The 15,511-nt window shown below is 38.1% G+C and overlaps 1 protein-coding gene and 1 pseudogene across 5 annotated transcripts; one reads left to right on the forward strand and one right to left on the reverse strand.

Moving 5' to 3' along the window:
• The first annotated feature begins 113 nt into the window (after positions 1 to 113).
• LOC103962453 lies at positions 114 to 2,125 on the forward strand (annotated as a pseudogene).
• Positions 2,126 to 2,392: 267 nt separating this feature from the next.
• Positions 2,393 to 8,415, reverse strand: LOC103962420 (protein LAZ1). Of its 5 annotated transcripts, none has more exons than XM_048565447.1 (9): positions 8,266 to 8,415; positions 7,055 to 7,323; positions 6,903 to 6,959; positions 6,149 to 6,281; positions 5,249 to 5,433; positions 5,044 to 5,132; positions 4,074 to 4,335; positions 3,450 to 3,701; positions 2,393 to 3,040 (listed from the first exon to the last, which is right to left on the reverse strand). In XM_048565447.1, the coding sequence occupies exons 2-9, from the start codon at positions 7,205 to 7,207 to the stop codon at positions 2,684 to 2,686; spliced, it is 1,488 nt and encodes a 495-aa protein (XP_048421404.1). In that variant the 5' UTR covers positions 7,208 to 7,323; positions 8,266 to 8,415; the 3' UTR covers positions 2,393 to 2,683. The 5 variants fall into 5 exon arrangements, with proteins under 5 accessions (XP_048421404.1, XP_009373392.2, XP_009373393.2 ...); XM_009375117.3 differs by having other exon boundaries at positions 7,055 to 7,231; positions 8,266 to 8,412; XM_009375118.3 differs by having other exon boundaries at positions 6,149 to 6,257; positions 8,270 to 8,407.
• Positions 8,416 to 15,511: the final 7,096 nt, after the last annotated feature.

Genomic DNA, 15,511 nt, shown 5'->3' on the forward strand with positions numbered 1-15,511 from the left:
CACTTATAATAAAATTATGTTCATTGGTTGAGGCCCACCAATAAAACAACATACACGTAAGTGGAGGGTGTGAAGAGGAGAAGGAGAGGAGTGCGGTAGCGGTGGGTGTGGAGATGGCGGAGACGACGCCGTTTCTGAGGAACAGATACCGGGTGCCGACTGCTGAGGCACGGCAAGAGCATTCCGAATGAGAGAGGCATCGTTGTTTCTTCCATGGTTGTTTTTTCTCTTTGCCCCCTCAATTTTCCTTAATTACCTGTTTGGCCCTGTAGTTTTTGAGTATTTAGAATTTGACACAGGAAAATGGTACCCGCCCAGAATATCAGTTGGCGCCAGAAGGTGTAAGTCGGGCACAATCATCTGGACAATCATTCCAAAAGGCAAAAGGTACTATTTTCTGCTTTAAGATTTTAATCATTTTGCAATTTGTTTCACATTTCAAAAAGTATGAATCTTTATGTCTGCAAAATTCATGGAAGTTAGGAAATGTGAATTAGGGACTGAAAATTTGGTAGGGTTGAAGATTTAACCGAAAACCGGAATGTTGATGGAAAGAAGAAATGGGAGTTTGAGTAGTTTGTAGATGTGCACTGTGCAGGTACTTGAGGAAAAGAACATACCACTTGATAGTGTTCGGATTTGCTACTCCCGTTTTCGAGAACAACTCACACGGCTCAAGTTGTTGCATCTGTCTTGAACACTGCATTTCAGGGTGCTCAATGCAAGGTAAGATAGTCCTCGAAAAACCACCAAAAGGAACGCTAGCTTGATTGGTTTCTGCTTGACAGGAGCGCGGCTGATCGATTTTGTAACGAATGTAATTACACTACAATGGTCAAGACTAATTCAAGATTTCAAACCTGTGATTTTTTTTTCCATTTGTTGGTTTTCTGGACAGGTGATGGAAAATCTTCGTAAATGCTTCTTTGGTCCTTTGTATGACTCATGTCACACGATAAAGTAAGTCCATTGGTGTTGGTGTAGTTTTTTCACTGATTAAAGTGGCAGATTGAAGGCTTTGTCTATATTGTTGGGTTTATAGGTGGTGCTAACTTATTATGATCATCTCTCGTAATTCTGTTCTCCCCTTTGCTGATAGTATCACGACATATGGGCTCTTGATGAGAAAGATCCACTCATGAGACCGGCAGAGGGAGGAGAAAGCGTCGATGATGTTGCGTGCAGACTTGCAGAAGCAATGGAAACTATGGAGTCACAATTTCAAGGGTGTGTGTATAAATACGCGTTTTCTATTCCAGCATTGTAGTCATGTTTGCAATACATCTATCTTAATTATAGAAACATCTTATTCTTATGCTCTACATTGCATATCATCGGGCACTTTGGCATTGCAAAGACATGAAATAAAATGTCTAGTTGTGGCTGCGGAACTCAAAAAGCCTATTTCCGAATAATTTCTACTTAAAGAAAAAAGAAACATCCGTCGACCTTAAGAATTCAAAAATAAGGATGAAAAACTTGTAGCTGTAATTACTCAGTTTGTTTGCGGTTCTTGAGAGATTATTCAATTCAGTTTCTCAGTTGAGAGGTTTTTTCTGTTAGTTGTACAAGACCGTCGGTTTATCCTGCTGTGTCACGGCTTTCCACTTTTAACTGCCATAAGGTTAAATCAAATCATACCTTTTCTTGCCTGCGTACTAAGTGTGACTTTGTCTGTTACATGTGTTTGTTCAATCTACAGGTGCACGATCTTAGTTGTTAGTCACGACGATACCCTACAAATCTTGCAGACAATACTCAATGCTGCCAAGCTAAACGCAGGATCCAGTCACACTGATCTGTCATCAAGAATTCAAGCGGTTCGAAACCCTCTCATCTTATCACAGCACTGGAAATTTTCCCTGCTTACTGCAGAGCTCCGGGCAGTGATATAAGTATCATCTCTGAAGAAACTTTCATCTTTCGTTTGTAGTTTGGCAAAAACTAAGATTATGGATAGTGTTAGTTGTAATTTTGAAGGATTAAATGAAGTATATACATGGCATGAGCTAATTAAGAGCATGTTTGCCATCACTTTGAAATTTTTCGTTGCTCGCCACATTTATGATCAGATTTGTTCACACTTCGGTGATATATACAACTCATCACAGTGGCTTTGCCTTGATTGACCATTTTTGAACAATGCTTGAGAATTGGGGGCCGGAGGAGATGTCAACTCCGGGCTCCGGCCTCTTACAGGGCCGACTCTGATTAGGAGAAACTTTTCGGTGTGAAAATCAAATGAAGATAATACAAATACAATGAGGACCTCTAATACTACTTGGAGGCTAGTTTATTTACTTGACTAAGATAAACTTTTAGTCCTTGAGATTAAAATTGCAGCTCTTGCATATGACAGAGAACAAAAGGTAAGAGATTGAGTCACCTTCTCTAACAAAAAAGAGAATTTTGATTTCAGCTGTTACAATTACCGTCCTCAACGTAAATGCGTAAATTACATACCCTTATAAAATATTTCATCTAACTTAGATACCATTTACATTTTTTACGCCCCCAACAAAAAAGTGGCTCCGAGGCGACAGTTCTCGCCATCCTCTATGAATCAAAAAGAACGAAAAAAGGGAAAAGGCAACAGCTTCAGATGAAAATATCGCTGAGCAAATAACAATGGACAAAACCCACGGGCCACAGCATCCCAAGAGACAATAGCCATGACCTTTCTTCAGTCTTTGGTTACCCACCGACGGCCTCTTACCTGAAACCCACCATAACTCTGATCACTACTGCTCTCTCCCCCGCTTTCTGCACTAGCATATCCAGATTTGCGGCGATGAGGCCTCTTTACCCTTGCAACCCCACTGTCACTCATGCTTCCATTCAAGAGAGGGTCGTCTATCCCACGAATCACCTTCCGTGTAGGTGATGCTGATATACAACTGTCATCCTTTGCCTTTCGTTTCTCCTTGTCATGTTTCTTAATGTTTTGGGAGATCTTGTGTAGCTTCTCGTTGAACCTGGTGAACCCCTTCTCTACCGGCTCCACTGCCTGTGTTACTGTGAACTTCACATCTTGCACAATCTGTATTCCACGCAAAGAGCAGATTCAGAACCCAAACTAAAAAAGCCTACACCATGACCCACAATCAACTGGTTTCATGTAGACACCAACTATCTTTCAGTTCAAAAGATGGTTGGACATATTGAAACATATTAGAGAAAAAAAGAACAGTTTCAATCTGAAACATTTGTATCCGTTCTTTTCCGCATACAGTTATCACCTAACCACAGACATCAATTAGCAGCCTTCGCAATTTACACATGTTTTCAGTGTCTTACGGTGCACATCCAATATCAACAGCAATCTACAAATCTTATTGGCTATACCAAGGTGTAACACTAGTTGTTTTAATATATATCAAAATAACCCTTTCAACAGAAGCTATGTTCCAATGTTTTTTGACATAATGTACAACTGAATAGATACTTACATATCCCCCGCCACCAATGAAAACGTCCCGAACACTCTCTCTGATGGTCATGCCACTCTTGGCATCAATGTTAGGAGTGGGGAGGCGTAGCTTTGTGGGGCGTTCACTGTCCCTAACCTCCTCCGGATCCAAAGGACAGTCAGCCGATACATAGTCTCCAAGAACAGAGACAGTTCCAGGGAAACGATCTCCCATCGTCTCATAAGGTTTGGCAGGAAAAACATATAGGTGAACAACAGAAGCAATGCCCATCTGTGCAGGGTGAAAACACAGAACTGTCAAACTAAAATATGTTGCATAAAGATGGTAAAATGAATAAATCTTTTGTCGCGTAACCTATGTAACATTATTGAGAAATGTAAGACAGTGTAATACAGAATACTACTAGCAGAATAAAATGAGAATTGAGAAGAAAAAAAAACTATTAGTCATGATTTTGTCGACCGATTAACCCTTAATTTTATAGCAACACCTTCAGATGAGGAATAATAATCTCTCAAGACCAAATCAACTCATAAAGTTTTAAGGAAGAATAGATTACCATTTAAAAGACTACGACATAAATAGTCAGTGAAAAGACACAATTATGGCATGCAAACTGTGTTACCCAATGAAAGATTCTACCTCTATAGAAATGATGAAGTCTTGAACACTTGACTTAAACTGCAAGCCTTCAGCTATAGGGCTTTTGAACAAACCCAAGGCATAGAGAAGAGCAATTGCCACACCTTGCCACCATGTCAAAAACACAATTGATTTAAATGTCAAAAACTTGGCTAACGGTTTTATGCGAGCTAGTTCATCTTTTGTAACAGTGTAAAACTGAACAAGACAGTACAAAGCCCATGACTGACTAAAATTCAGAACCACCGCAATATAAAGATACCTGCAAGCACAAGAAAATTATGATGTTGAGATTTCTTTATGAGTTAAACTTCATTAAGTAATATTTATCCAATTCTTTTGTAGGAGAACGAGATATGTAGGGTATCAACAAAATAATAAGAAGGAAAATTGATAAGTCAAAATATCGCAAGCTCTTAAAACAGAAGAAGTAATTAGCAAAATCCCACAAGCTCTGATGCCATAACATAAGTCAAAGGTTCAAAGAAAGAGGCTATGGCTACGGAAACTGAGGTCTTGACAGGCCTCTCCTGCTTGTTTTCAAAATACATACTTTAAAAGAACTAAAGCAAGATCACGTGACCATTTTGCGTCTCTATCAATTGACAAACCCGTAAACATTGCAACAGGCAAAAAAAATGAGCTATCATATGTTAACCACCATCTACAGTGTGTTTAGTGAGATTTTAGAGGTTATTTCAACATGCAGAATTCCTGAAGATTCATTTCTAGGTATACAACATATACCCAAAACTTTCAAGTCCCTAAGGAGCGTCTACTTCACATGCAAATTGACACAATCAATACATAATCAGTATAAGTAACATGCAAGAGTTCCATGAGAAATTCAATACTTAATAGTTCAAAAAGCTTCTTAGGGGCCAAAAAATAAGACTTATCCTATCAAATATATCACATGATAATTTCAAATTACAAATGCTTTTCCTATAATCATTTGAGATTCTCTTACCCACATCCCCATTTAAATTCACCTTCACAGTATACACCAAAAGCTTCAAGGATAACTGCTACAATAGCACTGAGAGACTTAATTAACATCTGTCCAAGAATAAAAAATGAATTTATGTTATATAAGGGAAATGGAATTAGAGAACAAGAAACAATGGCCAGTACAAAAAATAAAATAAAAATTCTCTAAGTGATGGTAAACATACATACTGAACAATTCCAAATTTGACAACTTGGTACAACCATTGGCCAAGTTTCCATGGCTTCAAGATATAGTTCATTGGAAAAGGATGTTTAACAGTTCCCATTTCAGAACTGTGTTCTAATAGGGGAGTCTTAGAACTTGCACGTCCTTCCCTTTCCATGAATTCAACAGTCCTCTCTTCCCCACCTTAGCAAGAGAAAAATATATATATATAAACGGGCAATGTCAAAAGCAGAATAAATATAAACTACGGAAGTAAAGAAGTTTCTTTATCTATTAAAAACGAAAGGACTACAAACTGCAAATGAAAAATATCCTGGATAGATATGTACCCCATCAAACAAGGATTATTTGAAACTACCACACATACACTAAGTTAAAGATGGCAACTGTGATAATTCTACATGATTGTCATATGATTGGCCCTGAACACTTAAAACCCTAAGATTGTGCAGAAAAGGTATTTACTTGTCTGTGCATTGGCCCTGGAAACTTAAAATTTTAACATTGGCCCTGATGTTAGATTCTTATATGCAGAATAGATTTATTTGTGCATGGAGAGAGAGAGAGAGAGAGAGAGAGAGAGAGAGAGAGAGAGAGCTGAATGTGTATGCAAGAACAGCCAAAGAACATTTATTATCACATTGCAGCCAACAGGCCAATCCTGCCATGAACAGTGCAATCTTGTCCACAATCAGAACAAGATTGTCAGTTCAATAACCATGTATTAGACATGAACATGTACTTCCAAAGCTTTTGTGAAATTCAAGTTTGAGATCCAAATAACCATTTAATGTATTATGACATTCCAAACCCATCAAAATTGAATTTTAATGAGCATGTTAGCTAAAGTGTCTATAGATAAACAATGGTGCCATAAAAGTTCTTGAAAGGGACATACCCAAGCATGCAACCAGGTACCTTCCAAAGCAATACATGGCAAAGGATTCATAGCAATCCCGTAGAATCTCGCAATAAACGCTTATCGAAGGGTTCAATAAAGATACTAACTGAAAAGAACACCAAATTAGAATCTGGAAAAAAAAAATACCAAATATCAGAGGAAGAGTACTTTTCTGTCTGTAACACAGGCATACCTGTACATCTAATTCAATAGTAAGAAACAACGATCACTTTCAAATCTAATACAAGAACTTAATCTTCCCAAATTAACAGAAACTTAATGAACAGTACATGTATATTCAACTCATTATCTTCCCAATGTGTCCAAAAGAAACATGGATGTTTGTGAACCAAACAAAAACAAATCACAATTGAAAAATTCATCATCTTTCGTATGTTAAATTTCAATTCACCGTTTACCATGCACATTAAGGTTTAAACAACAAACTACATATAAGGTTCTCCTAGGGAACCACAGGCACACGTCATATGTGCAGACACAAACACCATAAGTCCCCCCACCCCCTTTTTCCTGAACTACTTTTCCTACCCTTTCTCTCCCCTCTGTCCATTTAACACTTACTGTTAATGATCTACACTAATAACCATTGTCTAAAACAAGTGTGGGTTAAAGAAACTATATCTAAAGGACATTTAAGATTAATATATGTTCTACCTATAAACCCAAAGAGAGGCTTGAATAAAAAAAATACAAACAAAATTAAATTTCAAAAACAAAAATAAAAACTTACTGATTCTATTGCAAAGCACGGAACCATGAGGACAACACCAATTAAAAACTTTTGCTCCTGAAAGGGTCACACAAACCAAAATGTGAAAAATGCACCAGATAAACATTACAATAGAACCATGCATATTAAATACAATTTATGGGAATAAATACCTCAGGATTTTTGTATGCAGAAAGGTGCTCAAATACAAGATAAATTGAAAGGGTAAGAGTGATGAGTACAAATACACCACAAACTAGACTTGCCCACGTAGGAGGTGTGTAGGCCAACTGGGTAATGAATTCGAGAAATGGTGCTATCTTCATCAGCCGTATTTCCTTCTGACCAGCCTATATTCTCAAATATTGCCAGCATAATGGAATTATCAAATCACAAACATATGCATTAGGTGGTGAATCACCACAGACAACAGAATATGGACCTGTTCACCCAGATGATGAATAATAAGCATAAATTGAGAGCACAAATTATATAGATACCTAGCACACAACTTAATATAGATTATTCTCGCGTAGTATAAAAAGACAGAATGACAAAGAAACAAAATCGGTAAAAGGGTGCATGGAAAACCGAAAACAAATGCCATAATTTGTTCGGAGATCACCATTCCCTAAGCTCTAAATGAGTTACCATTACACCAAACCACTAGCATGCAAGTATTTAACTACGATGTTTAGTGCTTTGCAACTGAGTCATGATACTGAATCGAAAGAATAAAAAATCATATATTCTTGGACATTTTATCATGAGATCATACCACCACAATGCTCAAAATCCTAAATTAGTATACATTTGCATACGCAAAATATATGCTCGTCAATTCAGACCAACCCTCATACACCATACTCAGTCAAAACTTGAAGCTCAAATCAGCACAGGAAAAAATGCTAGGCATGTTCCCCCAAAAGTGAATATATCAGTCTTTGAGATGAGCAATAAAACCCCATCAACATTGTGCATTCAAGAATCATTTTTCTTTAATAAATAAAATAAAATAAAAAATCAGCTTTTTCGATAACCAATTCAATTAAACAGTTCAGAAGTCAACAGTGCAAAAAACAAAAATTAAGTCACTTTTTATATACATTTTAAATCAATTAGATCAATCAGATAACAGATAGAAGATGGAATTCCACAAAAACTGTAATAAAAGTCAACTCATTTAGGTACAAGTACTCCGAAGATTGAAGTCGAAAACATAAAAGGAAGTAAATTTAAATCATTTTTCCCACACTTTCCCAGCAACCAAACAGAGAATTAAGAAACTGAAAGCAGATGAACTGATTGGCGCAATCAATTTAACCAAAGAAATCCGATTTTACTACGGCGGGAGCAAATATGGAAGAAAAGGGTGAGAAATTACTTACAGAGAGAGCTTCGTCGACTTGGCCCAGAAAGCCAGAGAGGAGATCCTTTCTTATCACAGAATCAAATCAGCGTTATAAACCTCACGAAATTCGCATTACAGAAACCCATCTGAAACTTAACACGGACGCGGCACGTGACACTTTTTTCCAACGGAATAAGTGGAATGGCTATGTTTTTCTTCTTTTCTGTTTTTAGGAAAGTGAAAGTTGAAACTATAAAGTGTAAAACTGTAAAACACCAACGAGGTGTAATTTGAGAGATTTTAATAGATTTATAAATCTATGGATTTTTCTAGAATTTAATTGATTTGTATAAATTTTATGTAAAATTTTGATTTAATTTCCTCGAAATCTCATGAGGAGATGTAAGATTTGTGAATGCTTAAAATACAATACAAAATCTCTTCAATTCTCTCTAATTCCTCAAAATTTTCAAATTCTTTAAATTCAAATTCTGATTAAATACATCATGACTGTTATAAACTTCTTTAAAATTTTAACTAAATACCCCTGGATTCATTAAAAGAATTAAAATCTCTCGAAATCCCAATTGAATACACTCCCATAAAACTGTGTAAAGCGAGAAATTTTTCATTCTGACGGAAACACAAGTGGTATACATTAATTGTTATGATAAAAATGATGGAAAATTTTATTTTTTAAGTTATTAAACTTTTAGTATATATATTTTATCATTTATATAATGATAGGTGACCAATCACCTTGAAAAATCTGAACCAGGATCCTCGCGGGATCCATTCCCTAGGGATTCTAGGGATCACGCAATTGTGTCCGTTTATCGTATATCGTGTGGCTAGTTTTCGTTAGGTACTATTTATATTTGAATTTTAAATTTTAAAGTTTAAATTATTTATGACCGTACAATATACGATGAACTGACAAGATTGCATGATTCCTAGATCTAGGGAATGAATCCGGCGAGGATCCTGGTTCGAAAAATCTAACGTGTGAAGCGGCGCGCAACGCCGCGTTTCGAGAAGATTTTAAAATTGAATAAAAGAGAGAAACACCGAGTTAGTCAACGTCACGCTCACAGAGAAAAAGAAAATGGAGAACTAGTGGTTCGCGCGAGTCGACTCGGCCCATACCGGAAAAGGTACTTCTCGGGCAATCCCTCCGCTCTAATCTTCCCGAAATCCCCAATTTTTGTCTTCCCTCTAACTTGCGACGACGGTTCGATGGTAGTCAGAGCGCTCTTGCGGTTAGTAATCAAGCGAGATGCTTTAAGCCGTGGTTAGCGGTTCATGTTTTCTTCATAATTCGTGCACTTTAATGTGTATCATAGACATTAGGCTACAACTAATCGTGGCTATCTTGTTCCTGATGATGTGCAAGAGGTAATATCTGGTTTTCTCTTTGTATTGGATTAAAAAGGAGAAGTTTGTGCGTTTAGATACATTGCTGATAAATCATGTGTGATAAATGTGTCTGGAACTTGAAGCCTATATATCTTTTGAAACTACTGTAATAGGAAGGTTGTTCCTCCTGGCCTCCGGCCTCTCTCTTATATGCTATTTCTTATCTGAACTCTCAATTGCTCAACTACTGTGACAGGCATTGGTGAAAATCGACTTCTTGCTGGACACTCCTGTAAGATGTGAGTGTCAAGAAGCATGAGTTCTTGTTCTCGACAAACTGATAGCTCAGTGTATGTTTTATCATGTTGAGGAAATTCCGATCCTACTTGGCTAAGATTAAGAGTCCTAATAACATGCAATTATATTCAAGTAACCTTATCAAGACTTGACAAGAGTTCAATACCTATGAGAACTATACAGAAACCCTAATCAGTTTGGAATATCCAAGGTATCAGTTAATAGGCCTGATATCAAGGGAGTATGGATATATATAGGGAGGTCCCTGCACTCACAGTATTATCCTATCTCGTGCTAAAACCCTATTTGATAGCAAGGACTATTGGCTGCTTGAGTGCAGAAGACTACTTATGAAACCCTAGCAGTCATGGCTTCTTCTTCTTCCTCCACTTCAGAAGATAAGTTTATTTCCCTTTAACTGTTTGATTGGTTTATTGTAATTGTTTTGGTTTTATCTGTGATCCTAGTAACTTGTTGATTTTCGAATTACTTCTTACAACTCCTGCTTTCTACAGAGTCTGGGAGGTATATCATCTCATTTGATTTTGAAGATGAAATTCAGAATCTCAACGTTGCTTGTGAAATTTGTTCCGTAGCATTGTTTTCTTTCACCACCAAGGATATGCAACTTTGTCTATAAAGAAACAAGAAGGTGGATGCGGTGCTTCCTGTTTAGTGATGGTAAGATTTGTTTCTTTACATACGGATCTATTGTAATCCTTTTGCTTGTCCGGTGGTTTGCTATGATGAAAGCTTCATTTACTCAAATATTATACCCCAAAAGAGAAATCTAAAGGCTTTATTCAAGGCTTGAGATGGTTTGATATCGCTTATTCATTATTGTGCAGAGCTTTGATTAAAAGAAGAAAGGAATGTTCAGACTAGATGACTTCGTATCTCTTTGTATATTTTTGCAGTCTGCTCGGTAGGTTGCGTTTCAATTCACAAAAGGTGTTTTAAACTTTTAATTCAGATTTAATGAGTCTCGTCATATTTCCTAAGTTAGGTTAGACAAATTACTCACTATAAAAGGTTTAGGTTGGTTGATCGGGGAAAAATCAAAATAGAATGCCTAATCTGTCAAACTGTACCCCTTGTGTCACATCCCAGCCCGGGACGGATCACTTCCCGGGCCCGCTCCACCACCGTAGCACGATATTGTCCGCTTTGGGCCTCGACTACGCCCTCACGGTTTTGTTTCTGGGAACTCACACGAGAACTTCCCGATGGGTCACCCATCTTGGGAATGCTCTCGCGCGCTACTTGCTTAACTTCGGAGTTCCCATGGAACCCGAAGCCAATGAGCTCCCAAAAGACCTCGTGCCAGGTAGGGATGGGAATATACATTTAAGGATCACTCCCATGGGCGATGTGGGATGTCACAATCCACCCCCCTTAGGGGCCCGATGTCCTCGTCGGCACACACGCGGCCAGGGTTAAGCTCTGATACCAAATTGTCACATCCCGGGTCGGATCACTTCCCGGGCCCGTTCCACCACCGTAGCACGATATTGTCTGCTTTGGGCCCCGACTACGCCCTCACGGTTTTGTTTCTGGGAACTCACACGAGAACTTCCTGATGGGTCACTCATCCTGGGAATGCTCTCGCGCGCTACTCGCTTAACTTCGGAGTTCCCATGGAACCCGAAGCCAGTGAGCTCCCAAAAGGCCTCGTGCTAGGTAGGGATGGGAATATACATTTAAGGATCACTCCCCTGGGCGATGTGGGATGTCACACCTTGTTTTACACTTCTTGGTTGCTTAACGAGTATCTTTTCTTCAGGCCACATCTGGAGGTCACTTTTCGAATTATGGTTAGAAGGATAGGACTTTATGACTATATCTGCCCTTAAGCACACGAAGATGGGTTTTTTTTTTTTTTTTGCGCACATGATATTTCAATACTACGGAGAGGCGTGGGCTAAGTCTTCCAATGGGCTAGCAATATGGTTCAAATTCGCTTTTGGCGATTAGCGAGAATCAAATCGAAGACCTGTTACTTGCAAGTGAAGTAAAAATGAATACCACTAAACTCTATTACTAAGTGGCAAATGATGATGGTTTTAAAAAGATAGTTACCATATGTTGGGCCTTTGTGCCACCATTTAACCTTAAAAACATAGGATAAAAGAAAAAGAATAACGTAGGCATGGTAAAATTGGGAAAGGGATCCTTTCCTTTTAATCCACCAAGTTTAGGGATATGTACCATTGAAATTTGATCCAATGGCTAAAGTTGTTATAACTTTTAATACAGGCCTCTATTTGTAGCCGTTAATCAAATTTCAAAGGTCCGGATCTTCGAACTTGATGGATTAGGAGAAAGGGATCCATCCTTTCCGTAAAATTGAATTAGGATAGCTCACTTCTAAAAATTGCGCCGAATGTTATTCTTGTAGGACGCGGAAAGGATCGGGGTTCTCTTTTTGAATTAGGGTTGGCTCACACTCCATCCTATATATTGTTCCATAGTCCTTACCCTAGAACCGAAAATTGAACGCTCTCTATCTTTTGCAATATCAAGGTATTGCAAAATCATTTAAACAGACCAAGAGAGATGAATGAGACTATTTTTGGCGTATCAAAATTCAAAACCTAGGCGACTACCTCTCTTTAAGCAGATGGTTCAGGTTCAAGCAACTGCTGCTTCAATTGGTTAATAAACCAGACAAGAAGAGGAAGCAAAACGAAAAGGGCAGCAGATGGCAGAGGCTACACGAAGATATCATGGAGATGATTGTACCACGCTTGAACATAAGTGACCGTATACGTTTAGGTATTGCCTGCAAGTCTTGGAACTCCGTTTGTATGCGAGGGGACATCGGGAGTGCTCAACTAGGAGTGCCGTGGTTAGTACTCCCTCACGGTCCAGATGGCAACTATATCGAACGAATGACATTTTTGCTGGTAATTTAGTTCGGACAGTTGAGCAACCAGAAGCTTCCAAAACCATAAGCAACACATTATTTATCCTAATATATTACGGTTCGTACGATCGTGTTCATTTTGGTCATGAACAAATTTCGGATTCACGAGAGCTTTAGAGAATTTAGCCATCTCATTCTCATAGAAGCAACCCACTTCTACTCTCACATAAGTGGTTACTCATTAAGAATAGTCAGCTCTATTCCTCTTATTTAAGATATCACTGTCATTAAGTATAATATACACCCTAAAACTTCTGCAAACAACTCACTTCTTCCATCATAGGAATGAGGTATGTAGTGTGTTAACTTCTTTGAATCATGCCAAACCAGTTTGCCTATTGAACTTAGACCATGAGATCTCCAATCAACTAAGTTAGGTTTCCACCCGGTTGATTCATTAGTTATGTTGGCTTTAGCCTCATTCCCCTCGATGATCAACTTACCCTCTAGTCATATCTTTAATAAGAGGTACCACTAAGGTTGACTACTCTTATGGTGTGCACTTCCATAGTATGAAATTATATTTCATACGAAAATAGTTTTCCAATGTCTTCGTAAATAATTTGCTAATACTTAAGAATGTTCTTCCACATTTAGGGTACTTGTAGAAAGGTCCCTAACCTTTCCATACCTTAAAATACTAGTCTCTTTTAAGATGCAAATTACTCTTTCCAATTGTCCTTTCCCCAATTCGACAACCCCTCAGAACATAGGATTTGTATTCTAAAATCTTTTGAATCCAGTATGCTTTCAGGATTGTGCAATGTGCTTTTGTTTGAGATTTTTCTTAAGTCATTGCATGAATATCCCACCTATGTACATTGACTTCACATTGTAAGAAATTCAATTCGTTAACAACTTAACATTATTGAATTCATCTAATACATGTGGACACTCAAAATTATAAATAACACAACCCAATATCTATGTACATTCAATACTTAACGGGCATCATCTTGTTTAAATTCAATTGCGTATGCTTACTCAATAAGCATCATTTTCAGTGTCTAGTCATTCCTTTTACGAAAGACCCCACACTTTAACTCATTGGTTGTCATGACATTTCCCTTTTCTCTGGGTGTGCTCACCGGGGAAGAAGATCAGCGCTGCTGCTGCAGGGGACTGTGTTTTGGTTGAAAAATCGCGGGGCAAGTTCGTGGTTCAATAGTGATCAGGAATATGAACGGAGAGAGGTGAATCTTGACGTTCAAAAACCAAAACCCTTGATAAATTCAAATCGAATTTTTGAAAAATCCAATGATTCCCGATCAAAAATGGGTTAGCGACGACCTTAGGTCATCAGGGACGGTGACCACGTGGTGGGGCGTGGCTGCAAGCCAAGCCTGCCCATGGTTAGTGGCTCTGGGGCTCTCTGGGTTCAAACCTGGAGCCCGTGGCTTCGAGGCTGGTTTTTAGCAACTAGGGGAGTTGCGGCAACGGCTTTGAGCCGCTACCCGTTGGGTTCGAAACCCCTAAAAAAAAATTTATTTTTCAAATCAAATTATATAATTCAATATTAATTCAACAATTATGAATATAATGTATAAACAATTTATGTAAAATCTAAAATTCGTAAAATGTAAAGTTGGGTCATAACATCTGTATATCATATATGCTTATTATGCTGTGATTTGCACTGGTGTCTATTATTTATTATATTGGTCTAGGCACATGACAAGCTCGCTTACATTCATTTTATATCTAGAGTTAGTGCCAGCTTGTTCTCCCTAAGGTTGTGGTAGATTCCTTAGGGCATTGATAGATATGTTGTGATGCACTTAGCGCAACTGCTAGTGGTGTAGTACTAGAATGTAAAACTTAACACCCAGCCCATTCATGTAGTTATTTGTTACATGAATTATGTGCCACCATTACTTAATGAGCATTGATTTATTGTGACAAAGATTTGAGATTTGATGATGAGATATGTATTGTAGTAGTACCTTATATTCTTTTACTCACTTGTGCTATAGGGTACCCTAGTACGTACTAGTATTATATTATTATTTCTAAGAAACTACATACTTGTTTGACAATGAGGAGTTACACATTTTCATAAAGGTTTTCAAAATTTTACTTTTATAGGCCCGCTGGCCCTTTTTTTTTTTCCTCTAGGATTTAGTGGCAATGCTATAGTGAGGACGAGGACTTCTAGCAAAAGCAGGCATATACAAGGTTACTGCTTATTTACATATGCTCTGACATCACTTGTGTGATAACAGTTCAATCCGCTCACTTGCGCACTCTAGAATTAGTTACTTTAAATTTTAAATTAGTAACACTTTACACATCTCAATCACTTTATGGCATCGTCACCTTGAAAATGTCGGCAAACACTGATTGATCATGGTGCCCAAATGGACATTTTGGATCGGGACGTGTTTGGAGGCCCACGATTATGAGGTGAATAAGTTGATTGATCATGCTACCTTCAAGAAGATTAAGGCCAATGACCTTCGGGCAATCCTAACTATGGCCGGAGGGGAATTGGAGTCCAAGCGTAGGGCTAGAATTGAGTTGGAACATGCGTTGCAAATGCACAAACTTGACTACCTGTAAAGCAACAGACAACCTTAAGTAACCTAAGCACCAGTGGGGTGTCGGGCAAAGACTCTTTGACAGTTAAGTTAGTAAGCAATATTTGAGATTTAAGCAGTAGGCGCAAGAAGTATTTATATTAGTTGAGAAAGAGTCATTTTA

The sequence above is a fragment of a genome, unplaced genomic scaffold (genome assembly GCF_019419815.1).
Source record: "Pyrus x bretschneideri cultivar Hongxiangsu unplaced genomic scaffold, Pyrus_bretschneideri_v1 Contig10, whole genome shotgun sequence".
NCBI classification, from domain to species: Eukaryota; Viridiplantae; Streptophyta; class Magnoliopsida; order Rosales; family Rosaceae; genus Pyrus; species Pyrus x bretschneideri.